Source organism: Cryptomeria japonica, chromosome 3 (genome assembly GCF_030272615.1).
Source record: "Cryptomeria japonica chromosome 3, Sugi_1.0, whole genome shotgun sequence".
NCBI classification, from domain to species: Eukaryota; Viridiplantae; Streptophyta; class Pinopsida; order Cupressales; family Cupressaceae; genus Cryptomeria; species Cryptomeria japonica.
In genome coordinates, this window is record NC_081407.1 from 234,823,694 (window position 1) to 234,842,461 (window position 18,768).

The window sequence follows — 18,768 nt, forward strand, 5'->3', positions numbered from 1 at the left end:
ATGAAAAGAGGAAGGCAACCCTTTCCCTCCTGAAGCGACATGAATAGAAGGAAATTGCTCAAGCTTTGAGTCTTTGTGCTACATTCTTGAGTTAGTGTTCTATATTATCTTTATTGCAAGTGTTCCTAAAGAGCTTAATCACATCTGATTTGCAATCTTTGTGCTGCAAGTAGTTGAGTTTAATATAGATTAAAATAAATATTTTGTTGAGAGAAGCTGCAAGTCTTTGTGCTTTCACTTGTTCTTAAGAGAATTCAAGAGTAGATTTTGTGGGAAATAGCTGTGAGTCTTTGAGCTTACACTACTTCTCATTGTTTTAAAGAAGAAAAGAATAGTGTTTTTCAGTCTGTGAGTTGTCATAACTTGTTCTTTATAGCATTAGTGTAGAAAAGGGTAGATAGGACTTCACATAATCAAGTCTTTGAGCTTGATATTGTCGTCTCATCCCGAAGGAAGTGACGGAAGTCTTTGCGCTTTCAGGAAACTTCATTTCCTTTCTCTTATTTCATTTGAAAGTGGTTATTGTTGTTTATATTCAATTGCTATCTTTTTCTGTGAAGAGAAAAGGATATTGTCTTTCTTGAAAGAAGAAGAAAGATTGTTGTCCCATCCTATTTTATTTTCAAAGTTGTAGTTAGATAGGGGGAGCCTTCCCTTAATTAGGAGAGTTTTACTCATGTGTTGAGGTTGAAACCACAATTTTGTATATTTCCCCAAGTGTACAAAATTTTCAACCAACAACGCTAACATACAAAATCAGAAATTGCAGACTGTATGGCATTTGCAGAGGAGCCAAAGGTTGACCGTACTGCTGAAGGGGAAATTGGTACGGTTGGAGGTGACATCCGTGTGGCCAAAATAAGAGATCAAGCAAGAACATATCACGACAATTCCCCACGAATGGAAATGGTCAAAGTTACTTAAGAGAATCCTAGTAGAGGCAGTTATTTGACAAAGGACAAAACCGAAAAAGACAAAGGAAAGATGTCACATCACGTAGCAATGGCAACAAGCAGTAGTGGAAAGAAGAAAATAAGACCAAAGGTGCAGAAGGGCAAGAGGGTGACACTGGACACCCTGATGTTTGAGAGTGTCACTAGTAGTGATTGTCGCACATGGTGGGATAACACTGCAAACGACCACCTAGTGAAAACCTCACTCAGGAAGGCAGACGTAGACAAATCCATTTTGATGTCTGTGCTTAACATATGCGAGTATGAGCCAATATTGTGGACTATAGTGGCAGGATATGACTTAGGCTCACACAAGTTCATCGTGCATTTCCAGGGAAATTTAGTTGTGATATCATTTAAGCCGCACAAGTTCACATGGGTTTTTGGTATCCCATCCAGTGATGCTAGAGAGGCCAATCCCTCGACCAAGATGTCCACCGAGGAGAGACATGTTGCTCAAGCTAGTATACCAAAGCGACCTCTCACTGAAATAGTGGGATAGTTTATGGAGTAGTAGCAATAGTCGAGGAGTGAAAAAATCTTTCATCGAAACACCAAAATGGAGGTGCATTCTTGACCTGGTAAAAAGCTAACTCATAGGTGCCAATAAGGCTTCAGATATAGTTGTATGGATGCTAAATCTCATGAATGACATCATGACAAGAAAGGTTTATAATGGGCGGAGCTATTATCAAAATGCATTGGGGAGTTTCTCACTCAAAAGCATAGGACTTTTTACATGTGCCACCACGCCATAGCACTTTTTCTAAAGGCATTAAGAACCCAAGTACCGACCGACCAATGGGGAATTTTTACACTGGCCAATCGAGTGGATCCCAACAAACAGGCCATATTCTACTAGACCTATATGGACACACTTATGGCCGAAGAGGAGCATAACCAACCATTCCAAAAGAAAAGATGGCAAGACAGTATGGGGTTGAGCGACGAGGAAGACAACCCGAAAGAAGAGGAAATGGTGGTGGTGTGATCTTCAGAGGGTGAGAGTGAGGACGAGTTTAGGATGGAACGCCATGGAGAGCAAGGTGGAAGGGAAGAAGATGAGGAGGCACAAGTTGCCGAAGGTGAAGGAGAGGAGTCAGCCACCATGGAGGGAGCCACAGAAGTAACAGTAACCAAGGGGACCATACTGCTACCAGGGGTTGCAATTGCTGAGTGGGGAGCAAGGAGAGCCACGAGAGTTGTGTTTTCACCACAATAGTTGTCCCCTACCACACACCTAGTGATGCCACACTAAGTACAAGAGTTGTCCCCTTTGACGTACGTGTGGGCACCCAACACACTCACATTCCCACATCTAGGGAGTTCAGGAGATGACCTTGATCGCTGTGTTAGTAGCCAGTACACTTATGGCCAAGGGTAGCACACTCGCGGTCGAAGGTCCAACAACCACAGCTGAGAAAGCCACATCTGCCATGAGGGATGCCACACCTAGGAGTGTTGCACCTCTACCTAAGAGTGTTGGAGGGATAGAGGCAGCAAATGATGCAGATACGAGACTTGACAATTTTCTAAACAAGTTTGATATGGGTATTGTCGAGACTCCACCACCTAACTTATGAGTGGGCACCCACTTCCAGCAAGAAGTAGACACACAACTCGGGTTTGTACGAGTAGAGCCAATCAGAGAGCAGGTGGCAGAGCCTACCAAGAGGGAGGAGATACAAGAGGAGATTGAGGGTGAGGAAGAGAGTGCACATTGGGGAGATGCCTCCCTAGTGATGTTGAGAGATGAATCGAGCAAGAAAGATACACGACGGCCACATTCGGGTCTCAAAACCCGACCCACATGACGCTCTTGGATCCATACAAAGATACTTGGTAGAGTTGGAGGGCATGACTGCAGTCACACGAGAGCTGGCCGATCTCACCATACAAGTGGATATTGGATCTGCCTCAAGAAAGGCGAAAAGACTCCTCGCCTTCATGAGGAATGGTTGTGAGCAGGAGTTCACCCAGCACTTTACAGCCCATAGGTGGCTGGCCACAAAGACACTCGTGGTGATGGAGGCATGGTGCAAGCAACACTCATACGAGATGCAAGGTGGTATGTGTTGTGACCACATCACACATCACCCCATCAATATGGGGACTCCCCTTTTTTTTTAGGTTTTGCCCTCTCTAGGAGTAGTCTCTCTATGCTCATTTCTAATGAGCGGAGTGAAACAAGACATCAAGTGTTGCAAAAACGATTACTAGATGAAGGACTCGAAGATTGAACAAGCCAAGCAAAGTTAGGCGAAAGAGTTAAGTGAAGAGTCATTCATAAGGTCGCCCACCTTGCCCCAACTTGAGAGCAAAGTTTTCATCAAAACCGTTTACCTTGGTCCCTCATTGGAGTGAAATTTGCCTAAATGCCTTGACCTCGTACCTTGCTCAGGTCCAAGAGTGAATTTTAGTTTTAGGTACCGTCCTTCCGAAGGTCACACAGCGAATTTCCTCCATTGGTATTCTTAAGGGTCGAATTGATGATGCTTTCATGTGGAGACATTGGAAAACTTAAGGCTCAAATCGATGAGGTAAAAGAAAGTGGTGAATTTCAAGCCATGTCCTTGGAAAGGTCCTAAAGTGAACTCAAAGTCTTGTCCTTGCCATGGTCCAAGAGCGATTTTTATCTTCAAGATCATGTCCTTCCTAAGGACATTGAGCGAAAAAGAAATTTAACAAGACCATGTCCTTCCTAAGGACATTAAGAAAAATTCCTCGAATAGGTCCTAAGGTGGATGTTGAATTGATGTCCTTCTAGAGGGCATAGAGCAAAATTTTCCTTCAAGTCTTGTCCTTCCAAAGGACCTAGAGCGGACTTCATATCTTAACCTTGTCCTTCCAAAGGACAAAGAGCGAATTTCACCTCCAAGTGGCGTACCTTGCTAAGGGTCCAGAGCGAATTCTTCTTCAAATGATGTACCAAGCAAAGATCAAGAACGAATTTCTCCAAGTAATGATCAAAAAAACGAATTTGCCCAAGTGAAGATCAAAAGCGATAATTTTTCTTATCAAGATCATGTCCTTCCAAAGGACATAGAGCGAACATCTTTACCTTGACCTTGTCCTTCCAAAGGACAGTGAGCGAATTCTATTTTTAGGTCCTGCCCTTCCAAAGGACAATGAGCGAATTACATTTTGAGTCTTGTTCTTATCAAGGTCAAAGAGCAAATTTTATCTTGTCCTTTCCAAGGTCTTGGAGAGAAATTCTTATGGACATAGAGCAAATTCCATTATAGGTCCTGCCCTTGGAAAGAACACAAAGCGAATTTTTTTAGGTCCTGTCCTTGCTAAGGACGTAGAGCGAAATTCTTATCAAGAGTCTTATCCCTACTAAGGACATGGAGTGAGTTTTTCCTTTGACCTTGTCCTTCCAAAGGACATGGAGCGAAAATTTCACTAAGGTCGTGTATCTTACAAAGATTCAAGAACGTTTTTCATTATAGGTCCTGTCCTTGCTAAGGACATGAAGCGAACTTTTAACTTGACCTTGTCCTTCCTAAGGACGAAGAGCGAATTTTCATTTTAGGTCTTGTCCTTGCTAAGGACGTAGAGCGAAAAAAAATTTCAAGAGTTATGTCCTTCCTAAGCACATAGAACGAAAATCACACTAAGGTTTTGTACCTTCCAAGGGTCATGAAGCGAAATTTTGATTTAGGTCTTGTCCTTGCTAAGGACATGGAGCGAATTATCTACCTTGATCTTGTCCTTCCTAAGACCTAGAGCAAACTGATTTCAAGATTCATGTCCTTGCCAAGGACTCAAAGCTAAATTCTTAAAGGCAAGCATTTTTGGCACCTAAACTTATTCAAATTCGAATTGCTGAAAGGAGAACAATAATGTGTTAAGTCGGCCAGCATGAGGAAGACGATTTGTTGTTTTATTGTTGCTAGATCAAGTCAGCCTATTATCCCAAAAGACACATCTCTACTCTATATTGCATATAGAAGGACCAAAATATTCATTTTAATCATCAATCCAAGTATTTTCTTCTTTCAAGTGCGAATTTAAGAGCAGGTTGAGTTAACTTCTCCAGCAAGGAAGCGAATTTAATCCATTCATGAGAAAATTTCACCAAAATATATACAAATTGCTCCAGCACAAAGGCGAACTTGGACATCAAAAGTGCATACCTGAGGATCAAGGCAAACAAATTTAAGCATTAAGGATACAAATCTGATGATTTAGGAAGTCGAATTCACCTTAAAGCACCTGAATTGATCAAGAGGAAGCAGATTTATTCAGCTAGGAGCCTGCCATATAGCGAATTCACATAAGCAGCCCTGATTTGCCTTAGACATCAGAATTGCATTCCAAACAGCGATTTCATTAAGTAGTGTCAGTCCTTTGATTGAAAGGTAATTGTCAAAATCAGAGGTAAGGACTGCATTTAAGATTAAAATCAGGTCTGATTAAAGGCCGAAAAGCATAATTCATTCAAGTTAAGATACATGTTCAAAGTTAGGTTAGTCTTATGAAGCATTCAATTAGAATCGTTAGAATGTAGGACTGGTTTAAATTAGTACTTCATCTTCATTTCTAGGGTTTTGCAAGCTCAAAGTCATTAATTTTCATAACCTTGTCAAGACCCTAACTTGAGCATCTCTCATAGGTGAATGATGGCAGTGCCCAAGACAAGAGGATCTACCTCAAGGCAGGCTCTCATCAAAGAAGATCAGAAGAACGATGACTTGGAGACCAAGATTACGTCCCGGTGGAGCAACATTGGGGATACAAATCTTGGGAACTTCAATGTGAAGAAGTTTCGTGAGGCACCATACATTGGCAAACCATCACCTATAGCCAAGAGGATAATAGAAAGTGGCATCATCAAGGCAGCCGACTTCCCTCCTGCAATTAGATGTCATGAACTAATGATTGAATGCGCCAAGCACTATGATTCACACTCAAGGACAATTGTGGCCGAGGATGGAACCGTTCTTGCCTACCTATCAGAAAAGGCCATAAGTGAAGCCTTCCATCTACCAAAACAGAGGGACATGATCTATAGAAGTTTAAAAGGAGCCAAATCGATTTATGAAGATGATCCTGATGCATGCCTATCAATCATCAATAGGGATTGGTTGCAAAAGTGTAGACCTCGCCTGAACAACATACCTAATGGGCCATACCGAATTGACTTCCAAGAGGAATTCAGGGATTTGATCACCTTGCTTGGTCAAGTAATAGGTGCTCCTCAAGCTTTTTGTTTTGATAAATGGATGTTCTTCTTCATTCAAATAATTATTCAATGGAAAGGAATGATCAATTGGGCAAGAATCATTAGTAATTGCCTAGATGTACAATTGAGAAGGTTAATTCCTACCAAGTCATTCTACATGAGCTCATATGTCATATATTCCCTAGCAAGGAGTTATGAATATGCACGGCTACCACATAGAGGCAGAGTTGGAAGAGGGCCCGGAGAGATAAGGGTTTGTGATTCTTATGAAATATTGCATCACCCACCTAAACAACACTATAGAATAATCAATGATACTTTCGCAATGCACATCACCAGAACTCTACAAGGTGGGATCCATCAAAGATTTGTCTTTGGAGGCACAAGCAATTGTCAAACAATATGGTGCATGGTTTATTCAATTTCCCAAATTCACATACATAAGGGTCCAAGGATGTCCTTCTCCTCCTTATATGTTGCCACATTATCCCACAGACAAGATAGTACTTCTTCAGGTGGCAAGACAATTGTTAGCATGTACCAAGTCATCGAGGTACAAACATGGAGGTGTCATCACTAATTCCATTTCACTTGGGAATTCCATAGAAGTTTGTCCTTCCCTCCAAGTAGCTGAATATGCCGAGCCAAAGTTATCTCTCTATTTGTTTACACCATTTGCTTCTAGAGATAATTTTGATCCCTATGGTAATGTAGAAGAAATGGCTGGAAGAAAGCATAAGCATGTGTTTCAAGTAGAAGATTTTTTGATGAACGCACAAGATGACTTAGAGATAAAGAAGAAGATGCACTCCCGGCTGCCTCTTGATCTCATCAAGAAATGCAAAATCTATAGAGTGGTCGATCAAGCACAAGATAGTGGTAGATATATCCAATCTACCTATGAGATGGAGGATAAAGGAATAAAGATTAATTGGGATGAAAAGGAAGTCACAGATTTAAGGGAATTGATGAATCAAGTTTTAACTTGCACACGAAGATGGCTAGACATTCAACATCAGAAATTGAAGGAGCAAGATGTGACAATGACATTCAATTTGGAGACAAGGACAGAAGAAGAAGAAAGGGCAAGTGTCAGTGAGAGCACCTCTCATTCCAAAGGATCAAAAAGGAAGAATGAACAAAAAAAGAAAGAAGCATCCAAGAAGAAGCAAAAGACAAATTCCGATCAGCCTCCTAGCGCTTCTTCTAGACACGAGAAAGAAAATCAAGGCAAAGATCCAAGAATAGATGAAGGCATGGTCCATGAAATAGATGAATCAATGGAGTCTACAATACAAAATGACAGGAATGATAGGCAAGATAAAGGAAAAATGCCACAAGAATCATCGAATCCAGCCCTTCACATCCAGATTTGTGATAATGAAGAACAAGGAGACAATAATGAAGTAACTTCCCCTCCCAGGAATGAGCCATTGCCCAAAGAAGTGCAAGTAAAAGAAGGAAGATCTTCTATCCCCAAATGGCTCAAAGAGAGACTTACCAAAGAGGTAATAGAGGAAGAAGAAGAACAAGCATTTGATTTAGAAAGTCTTCTAAACGGACCTCAAGAAGTCATTGAGAGAAAGAAAGCTCCAAAGATGTCTAAAATAATAAGAGATGATGCAGGCTCCAGAAAGATACAAATTGCCACTCCAGCAGTAGATAAATATGAGGATGAGATTATGGCAGATGAATATGATTTGGAAACATTTGACTTAGGTCCACTTACTTCTGAGCAAGCCATGGAGGAAGCAACCAACTCCGTGAAGGTGGTCAATGAGAAGCTAAAGGCCGAAATAGAGAAGAACAAAAGGTTAGAAAAGGAGGTAAATGCATGGAGGAACTATGTCCAACAATTTCAGCAATCATTGATGCATCAAAGTCCGGCAGCCACACCACCTCCCTTGCCTCCTACAAAGTCAGTTGATCATATGGAGAAAATGAGGAACTCAGCACAACTTCTAGAGGCATGGGTCAGCAAATCCTTCACAATGGCTAATGAATTTGTAAGCAATATGATGAAAATACTTGGTAGAGCCATTCGAGTTCTTGAGATAATTCATAACCTCATGGTGACAGTTGATGCCTTCACTCATGATAAGGACGTCACCATTCCAGTATTACAAGCAATAAGGAAAACACCTAGACAGATATTGGCACAAGAAGGGGTAATTAGAAAGGAATCAACTCCTAATTTTTTACAGTGGTCGACTTTGCTTCAAATGAAGAAACTCCTTTTTGAAGACATTAGTAACAAATATAGTCAAGTTGAAGATACCGTCCATCCTATTCATGACAAGATAATTGAGGTGATGTGCATCGTTCTTGACAAAAGGAAAGAAATTGAAACAGATGTGGACATTCAAGAATTGGAGGACGGGATAAAAGTTATCTTTCAGGAAGAAGGTAGACCGATCACAGAAAAACATTTGGATCTTATGTATGCCACTATGTTCCTTATTGATATGACAAAAGAACTTGAGCATGGATGGGAGATAACACTTCTTGCAGCCTTTGATGAAGTAATCCACCTAGAAGAATGAATGAAGAATCTACCTAAGATTCCAATTTCTGAAGTTGAGAGTATGACGTCCAGATTCATTGAATATGCCAAAAAGGAAAAAGAGAAAGGGAACAAAATTCTAGAGGAAAGTTTGTTGTGATTTCACTTGGCATTTCATTTTCCTATTGGAGGATGCTTCCTCAATTTCCATGTCTGTTCATGTTGTCGTCTTATTGGTTGATTCATGATAATGATTATCTTGATAGGGTTTTCATTTGTATCAAACCCGAATTAGGGTTTAGGTGGCAAGATCTTGGCCCTTGATCTTCATCTGATCTCGACCTTTCATTGTATTTGGGAGTCTTATATAAACTCCACTCATTTCATTTGTAATGGTTAATAGCAATAGCAATAACAATAGCATTAGAGAAGAGAAGAGAAGAGAGAGTACTAGTATTAGAATATTGACAAGAGAAAGACTTGAAGAATTGTTGTTATTTGGCTATTGGATCAATAAAACATTGAAGTTATGGTGTTTTTGCTCAATCCTTGAAGCTCGTTGCATGGTTCTTTATCTTCTCAAGTCAATCTTTGGTGTTAGTTTTAGTGTTTAGATTAAATGATGGAATGTTGTACTTGATATATTGTGAAACTCATTATCCATACCACTAGCTTTCTTGCTGATGGTAGGCGAGCCTTGTGTGGTCAACTGGAACTCTTTAAATTGTTTAAGTTCGATTATTGCTCAATCATTGATATACATTCAACTAATGGTGTCTATGATTAGTAGTGATTTGAAAATCTCTAAACATCCTTAGAAGATTGCACTAGTTCTAGTGGAGTTGTTCAAGCTATGGCGATGCTATAACTAGTTGGATTTCACTTGTGTCATCCTTCATTCATTCGTTTTAGAATAGCTTAGAACTTCCCTAAACCCCTATCTTTTGCCATTTTTTGATAATCATTCAGTAACCTTAGGAAGGAACCTCATTGCATATCATCTGCAAACCCCTTCATGAGATCTTTTCAAACTATAAATGCCCCTTGATGAAACAGCAATCACAACGACCAACTAAGCTTATCCACACGTAGTGATCCTACATATATGAACCTTGGAGTCTTTTTGGGTGATCCTTAAGCTAATCTTCAACATCCGAGAGATTTTATTCAAGAAGGGATAAGATACCTATGGTATTTTATTTTGTGTTTGCATGTGCCTAAAAAACACATCAACAGTATGATAGACACCCTCCACAGTATGAAGAGCGTGTTTTAGGACACATTTTTCCGATTGTAGAAGGCAGCCCACTACGTCAGTGAGGCCGAGGCTGAAAGAGTGGTCGCAGTAGAGCAAGCAACAGCCTCTCAGGAAGAGTTGGTGCAATAGCAAAGACAGATCACCGCCAAGAGGGAGCGGAAAGTGGCCTTGGAGGTGCAACTGGAGCAAGAGAGGTCAATCAAAGCAAGGAAGGAGGTACAGCTCAAAGAGATGGAGGAACGTTTGGTAGAAATGATTGGAGAGCTCGGAAGTACCAAGGACTTGATGGAGGCCGTACAGATGGTGAGAGTAGTATGGGAGAAGGAGAAGGTAGCAGAGTGAGATCTACGGCTCTTTCGTGGTGCACCCAAGCCAACGTCCTGAGCCACTCCAAGGACATCCTCTCACTCTACTTCTTAGTAGATGTTGGAGTTCATCAACCCCATTTTTGTTTCATCGTCTAGAAGACTTCTTTTTTGGGGGGGTTGATGTTGGCAGCAGTTTTGCCAATAAGAATAAATAATATTTTGTTTAATAAATGGCAATGTAATGGTTTGTAGTTCCCCAATGTGTTTCTTGTTTTTAGATTGTACAAACATTTTTTTATAGAATGTCCAAGAACTTGGTAATGGTCACAAAATAAATTCTTAGGACAATTCGTGTAATGTCCCCTTCCCAAATTGTATTTCTTTTACCAAAGAATAGTTGTGCAAACCTCCTTATCTCCCATTATGATTTTACTGTCTTCTTCCAATGGTTCGCTGTGCAAGTTCAGAGCAGATTCCATACTTGTTATCTCCTTCTTGCTTGGTGCCCTCAATGCCTGGCTGAAGTCTACTCTGATGTTTTTCTCTGTTTCCTTAAAAATGGCTTTTCCTTGCTTTTATTTCTTCTCTCAATGATCAATGGAGACATCACTGGAGGCTTTTGATTCCTTTCCTTTATATCTGTCAATGTGAGCGACAGGTCACACCTCTTCATCATGTATGCCCTTTGACAAGAGACACCCTTTCACCATTAGCACCCTTTGAAAGAGTGCAACTCTTCATTATTTCTGCCCTTTGAAAGGGACACAACCTTTAGCAATCAGATCTGCATTTCTTATTTAAATCAGATCTGCACTTCTAATTCCCCGATTATCCCCCCTTCAAATGAATTCTCTTCTCCCTTTTATACCTCCTATTTGGGGGAGTCACAACATATCATTTCATGCCTTTTGACCATTCATTAATTTTAATTATATTCTTTTATATTTTAGTATTTTAATCTTATTATTATTTTTTATTATTAAACTATATTTCAAAATTGGGGTATTACACTCTTCAATATTTTACCCCTTGGGAGAATCACAACTCTTTCTGTTCAAAACTAGATTATATTTTAATTTCTAGAAAATCGCTGCCTTTTGATATTAATCATAATCACTATTTTAGATTAATCGCTGCCCCTTGGAAATATACTCACAACCTTTATTTGATAATTGCTGGCTGACTTAATATGCCTTCACTAATATGGAATCATTGTCTTTTATGCCTTCGTTATCCTTCTTAATATAGTGTTTGCCCATTAACTAATGCTATCCTGACATAGCATCATAATGTTTAATGCAAGTATAAGGGAACCAAATCTAACCCTGTTCTGACATCCTCTGTGGGTTGTCTGCTGAAGGCAGGGACTTCCTCAAGGAGACATGAAATTGGCTTTTATGTTCTTATAAAATATTTCATTGGTGAACAATTACTGAAAATCTGAAGCATTTGTTTCAAGCTGGTGGATCCCAGATGCTGTCTCAGGAAATATACAGAGCTTATAATTAATTCTCTATAAAAATAAAACTTTTAACCAAATAAGTCACAAGGCCTTTATCCTCAATTTGACGGGACATGACAATTCGTTTTATCATGACCCTCATTTTTGCATTTTGTGCACCATAGCTCCTTTTTTTCTTAAGTGGCTTCTTTTTTAACTTTCAATTCTTTAATCATCCTCAAAATATCCTTCCTCAAGGCTTGGACATTTTTAGATTTATTATTACTATCTTTTGTACTTTCATCTTCTCATGTCTTCCTCTTCCCTTGAGAGGATGTTTTATCCTTTCTTTCTATGTTCATTTCTCAATTATAAGCATCAGCATAGGAGGAGGGTGGTACTACATTCATCTTTTTCCTCAATGAAAAGTAGCCTTTCAATAAAACACCACTATTTTAGACCATCAGCCAATTGGTTTTCCAATTTTACAAGTTCCTTGAGCCAACAATTGTAAGCTCTCACATTTTCACGCTTTCACTAGTTCATATTGCAGATTTCCGCTACAATGTTATTGTCATCCCGTAGAAGTTGAATTCTTCTTCAAATTCTTTTTTCAGTAAGTCCCATATAGCTTTAGACGTTGTTTCAAGCTCTACGTATGAATCTATTGCTATACCCCTCAAATTTGTTGGAAACACTCTTAACTAGTTGGCTCTATCATCCTGACTGTTGGCTATTCATATTGTTTCACACATCTTAAAATGTCATACACGATCCTTCAATCCATTCCTTGTGAATTTTTGGAGTTTCTACCTCTCAATGTTCAGAGATGCTAAGGGATCCACCATCTTTTTTCCCAAATGCAACCTTCATGCCTGGAATCTAGTAGTTTTGATCGTAGGTTTTGGTGCTTCTATTGCACTCTTAGCCATGACAAAACCCTTTATTTGTCCTTTTTCAGCATTCTGCACACTCAGATTTTGTTCCCCTTGTCCTCAAGTTTGAGGCTTAGATCCTCTACCTATCAACTCGTCTATGAGTAATAGTTCCTCAATAGATCAGATGTTGTTCTCATATATATCTAAGAGTGAGTTTGTGGACTCTTCTTCACACTTTTCTTCTTGAAGTGATGATTGTATTAATGCTTTCTTAACTTGATTGACAAGATCCACATATGGTTCATTAGTTAGTGGTAAGTGCCCTGCTATCTCTTTCCAATCTACCTTTGTGTATTCTTTGGTTGTGAAAGTCTTTTATTCTTCCCAACTATGACTTACGCTTTGGCTTCTACTTTGAGATGGGCTCAAATTTTTGGTCAAAAACCCTTTAGTTTCTTAAATTATTCCCTTCAGTCTTCTTCGTTCCCTTTGTTCCCTTATTCTCAGGGACCTTCTAACTTTTTTCTCTAATGCCTCGTGACCATCCATTCATTTCCTCATACCATTGTAATATCTATTGACGACATTATTATTGTTCCTTTTTTGCATGGAGATCTTGTGAAATGATAAAATGTCGTACAAGGAGTCTTGGCAGGAGGTTCAAAAGATGGTCTACTTCTTTGTTTACTTGCAAGTTGTTCCAATTAGGTCCTATAGGATATGTCTCCTAATGGCTTCCCTGTGTACGTGCTCCTTGACAGATATGTCCTACAGGGTTTATAAGAACTTGATGTGAGGTCATCTTTTTTTCCGTTTCATTGTACTGGTTCTTCCGCTGGCTGCCCCATTGTATTGCCATTTTCAGCAACCTTTCTTCATACTCTACCAGGATTCTTGTAGGCAATGGCACCAAATGTTTATTGCCTAATTCTAATTGATTGAATGCAAAAAACTATAAAGAATTCATAGTAGCAATTACACAAAGATTTCTTCATATATTTCATTCATATGTTTTAGACAGAATTAGTTGAAGGAACTTCCATGCATGCAGACTCCTTTCTCATTTACAACATAAGTATATATAAAGTGGCTGATGGTTTCTGAGAACTACCAACTGCTTACATCCGAAATCTAATTATGCCGACTAACAAAAAACTAATAGATATATTTCACTAACTACAATGTGTTGCCGGGAATAATCTTTATGTTATGTTGTCGTCGGTAATAATGAGTTACGGCAGTCAGTTAGTTAGCCATCTCGAAGGGCAATTGGACGCGACGGTTAGTCGCACCCCTTCGGGTATTAAATATTGCATACCTTACCTTCGTAGTGGCATCATGATAGTCGTATCTAGGTTTAATGTTATAAGCACTTGATGTACATGGACAGTTGAGTTAATACAGAGACTGGTTATTTAATATATTTCCATTATGTTCTGTGCATTTACTTTCTGCGTTGGGCGTGCGGAAGGAGGACCGTACGATGTGGACAGTTGGTCATGTTGTCCGTACGATGGAGGGGTGACTGTACGGTAAGAAGGGTGTTGACCGCACGGGAAGGTGGTCGTACGATTGGAGGTGTCAGTGTTGTTGTTGACCGTACGGGGAGGTTGTATGGCCGGGGTGCCATCGAGGACATTACAAAAAAAAAAAAAAGTGGTGGTGGAACCACTGTGCGGTGGGACACCGTACGGCGGAACCACCGTGCGGCGGGGCACCGTACGATGGACCGCCGTCAACGGAGGTCACTGGCCTCGGAGGGTGTTCACCTGTCGTACGGCCACTACCGTACACCTGCACGACCAAACAACATCCACCATACGACCTTCCCAGACACCGTACGGCACCAAGCTTCGGGTGACCCTAGTCGCGGTACGACTCAGCCACCGTACGATAGACCACTCCATCGTACGACAAATAACCTATGTACGGGCTCGGGACATTACAGTTCGTAGGCCTGAAGGAGCACGGCGACAACAGCGGCGGTTTAAAAGAGGGTGAAAGGAAAAATACCATAGCATGACAGGGGTAAACAGTGGTGATGGGTGGTGATGGCAAGTGAAAAAAAAAAAAATGGTGACTAGATTTAAAATCATTCGATGGAGTCTGGAGCAAGGACACTGAAAACTTAGAGTGGAGAAGCAGGTTTTTAGCATCTTAAAATATCACTGGGGCGCTGCCCCAAGACCCCACGAGGGGCACTGCCCCTCGACCCTGTTGGGGCGCTGCCCCAGACCCCGCAAGGGGCACTGCCCCTCGACCCTACTGGGGCGTTGCCCCAGACCCCCAATTTATTTTTGAGCTACAATACACTTTTTGAGTTGGGCGAAGGGCATCAGAGAAGGCAAGGTAAGTGGTGCGTTGTCCCGTACTATGAGAAAGAGGCCTGAAGCTAAGTAGTGGCAGGGAAGCCATAAGCCGTAGAGGGAGACGGATGTGGAGGTTGCGAACAAACAGAGTCTGAGGGAAGGCATTGTAGGCACGCGAAATCATACGACACCAGGGAGTTATTCAGTTCAATTATCAACCTTTGGGGAGTGTGATGGAGGATTTGAGGCGTCTCCTAGCCTTTGTGCCCGAAGGTTGTCGCCACTTCCAGGCATGAAAGGTACGCTTTGAGGAACTCAGAATATGTCTCGGCTGGACGTGAGGTTGCCTTGGTGGATGCACAGAGGGATCGGGAGGAGTTGACCACCAGGTTGGAGGCAATACTAGAGTGAGACTTAGCTCAACGTACCCAGGAGTTGGATGCCGAGAGGGCAATGCGGGTGGCTATCGAGGACAAATTGGCTAGGGAGACAGTATCATTTGAGTAGCAGTTGGTGGAGGCTGAGACTGAAAAGTGTGTTTTGCAGACAAGTTTGGTTTAGGCACAGGAGGACTGTGATGTATAAGAGGCACTTGAGCATCGGATGGTAGCAAAAACGGGTTTTCAGGTGAGGACGTGGCAGGTGTATGAGTTCCACGCTCGACTAGCGTTAGCAGTTCCTGCAGTTCTCTACCTTGGTTTTGTTTAATGTCATCTCTATTTTGTATTAAGTCATCCAGAGACGACTTCTTTTCTTGAGGGGGATGATGTTGTCGGGAATAATCATGATGTTATGTTGTCATATTATGTTTATGTTGTCGTCGGTAATAATGAGTTACGGCAGTCAGTTAGTTAGTCGTCCCGAAGGGCAGTTGGACGCGACGGTTGGTCGCACCCCTTCGGGTATTATATATTGCATACCTTCCCTTCGTAGTGGCATCATGATAGTCGTATCTGGGTTTAATGTTATAAGCACTTGATGTACATGGACTGTTGAATTAATACAGAGACTGGTTATTTAATATATTTCCATTATGTTCTGTGCATTTACTTTCTGCATTTAATCGTTTGCCCGTATGTGGCAAACACAATGGTCTCCTGCTACTAGTTTCTCATGGGTCTCAATGCCCCTAGATGATTGTTAATTGTCAATTTAAATTGTTATCAAGATAATCTGAATGTTGTCACTCAACAAATAGGCCAATGTTAGATATGATATTTTCCATGGGCTAATTAACCTTCCTATGATAGGCTGTAAGAGGGGCCTATTTAATTAGAATTTTTCATTATCTAGTTAATTTTAGACAAACATCCAAGATTAAATGTTCAGTTCATTATCATATGCTCCATATTCTCATCTTACTGTTTGAAAATTAGGATCATTTTGAGGTAAATACACATTGATCCAAACAATTTTTTCAACCATCGCTTTCCTCTCAATGGTTCCTGATAAAAGGTACTATATTCACAAACAGCAAGATTGAGAGGAACAAAGACCAAAACCTGTTCTCCTGATGCCTTTTTTTTCTGCAGAAAGTAATGATTTACATATCTCAGATGTAGTTGCGAATTCAGGAAATTAGAAAAACATCAAGTACTTACTGCTAGTTCATTATTAGAGTTATTACCATTAACAAACATGGGTATAAAATGATCCCTTGATTGAGTTAGGGAAAGATTCCCACTGTTACATATATTATAATTGTCCTAATTGAGACCTCTAAACATGGGTCCTGTTCCAACTGTCACATGAGCCTTTGAACCAACACCCAGACAGGTAGGGCAAACCCTTTTGCTGGATATGTAGAAGTAGCAGCATTCAACTTCTACCATTCACAGACAGAGAAAATTTTCATAGCAGTGGACACCCCTATTCATGTTTAAAGTTGGAGATTTCCCCAAGTTGAATGGACAGCATCAATCCTGGGCACAGCTGCTGCAGTAGCATACATGAGGGGTGTCAATCTGTTGTGGCATCTCAGAGGTCTCCCTAATGGCCAGGGTTCAAACCCAAATATCTAATAAACGGATGCAGGCTTTGGACCCATAAGTGACACTAGCTCAAATCCAAAAAAAAAGATCAATGACAATTTAACCTAGGATGCCCCATACTTCCATAGCACTTATTCTCTTATTAGTAGTGTCATTTGGAATGAAAGTTTCAATCCCCTAAACTTTAATTTTTATGAACTGAAGAAAATCAATTCCTCCTTGCAATTTCATCACATTTAAAGTTTTCAAAGATGTAACCATTAAATTTATACCAGAAACTTACCATCAGGGTATATTGCAGAAGCACCCCCTTCATAAAACCAGTCAATCTCCTTCTTCCTCAACAAGAAAATACCTCGGAGGATCATTGCAGTGACCTACATAAAATACTATTTATAGTGAATGATTGAGATTTTTAGGAGAAATATGACAGCTTCCTTACTCATGAAAATTTGCATTAAGTTTTCATTTATAGTTAATTATGAAAATGTCACAGGGCAGAAACAACACTTACATGTTCAGCCATGATTCATTGTGAAAAATATTACAAAACGGAAACAATACTCACATGTTCAGCATATGATTGTGCATACGCTAGAGCTAAAGTACTGCCCCATGACCCTCCAAAAACCTGAATGATTCTTCAGTTTTTTCATTCCTTAGAACACAATAAGAAGATAAATGCATGCACATAAAGCAGAATTTTGTCTTCAAAAATAAAGCTAAAAAGCAGATACTACTAACAGATTAGATACCATGGGAGAACAGAACACAACTCATTTAGGAAAGAACATTTCAACCTGCCACTTATCAACATCCAAGTGCTTCCTGAGTTTTTCAATGTCTTTGATAAGTTCCCATGTAGTGTTGTCCTTTAAGCATGCTTGTGGCCTGCTTTTGCCTGCACCACGCTGCAAGCAAGATTATATCCAGCCTCAGCAAACTTCAAGGAAACTAGAACTCCAACTGTAACAGGATCAATAATGTTCAACCAGAAAATAAATGATGCGTCTGCATACCTGATCAAACAATACAATACGGAAAAAGTTGGGATCAAAGAATCTTCTATTACTGCCATCTGTACCAGCTCCAGGCCCCCCATGAAGAAAAACAACTGGCTGCACAAGTAAATCTATATATTTAAGCAATATTGCTCAAAAACTCTGTATACACTAAGCAAACCATAAAGTTACCAAAAAAATAGTAAAATATTGAGATGAAAAGCTACTTGTAGAAACCATTGACTATGGGTAAAGTTGAGACCAAACACAAATTACTAAATAATCACATCCAACTAATGCCCAAACTAGAACACTGTTGTGTGATAACCAACATATACCTCAAGTAAATAGATTACTGTACACACCAAGCATCTAGGCTAAGTTTAAGGAAAGGGTGTGTCCACATGCAACTAGAAACTCTCAAATATCAGGCGCAGAAAGGTATGTGGAACTCCATATATATATAATCCCGGATAATTCTAATAAAATGATATTGTACTCTCTGTCAAGGCTATTCCTGGTAAGCTTTTATGGTCTTGCTAAATTTTATTGGAGAATAGGGATTTCTGGATTTTTGGATATCATTTATTGAAGCAGTAATGCCTTGTTATTTTCAGGCCAATTAAGAACTTTTTAGTTGGGAATTTTGATCTATTGATTACTTTTTGAAGTTGCTTTTTTGTTTCTAGCAGATGATGACAAGGAATTGGCCACCATGTTAACTGATTATCAAGATGTGTTGGGGCTTTGTACACATCCACAAATTAGCCTCTATCAATACTCAGGTGCACCTTTTCTCTTTAATCTTGATTCTTGATATGTGTTTGGTGATACATGATACACCCCATTTTATCTTTTGGTTGTCACAAATGTGCTTATTTTTTGCGCTTGTTAATATTCAGGTGTCCATTGTTTTGGAAGCAAACACATATTCTCTG

At 40.1% G+C, this 18,768-nt stretch overlaps 1 protein-coding gene across 2 annotated transcripts in view; it reads right to left on the minus strand.

Moving 5' to 3' along the window:
* The window catches only part of LOC131074404 (proline iminopeptidase), a 226,346-nt gene that overhangs the window by 121,672 nt on the left and 85,906 nt on the right, over window positions 1–18,768 (minus strand). For both annotated transcript variants that reach the window (XM_058011031.2, XM_058011030.2), the window contains exons 3-6: window positions 17,849–17,947; window positions 17,630–17,740; window positions 17,398–17,460; window positions 17,113–17,206 (exon numbers count right to left, since the gene is read on the minus strand). In XM_058011031.2, the coding sequence (XP_057867014.2) occupies window positions 17,113–17,206; window positions 17,398–17,460; window positions 17,630–17,740; window positions 17,849–17,947 (367 nt within the window). The remainder of the gene's footprint in view (window positions 1–17,112; window positions 17,207–17,397; window positions 17,461–17,629; window positions 17,741–17,848; window positions 17,948–18,768) is intronic.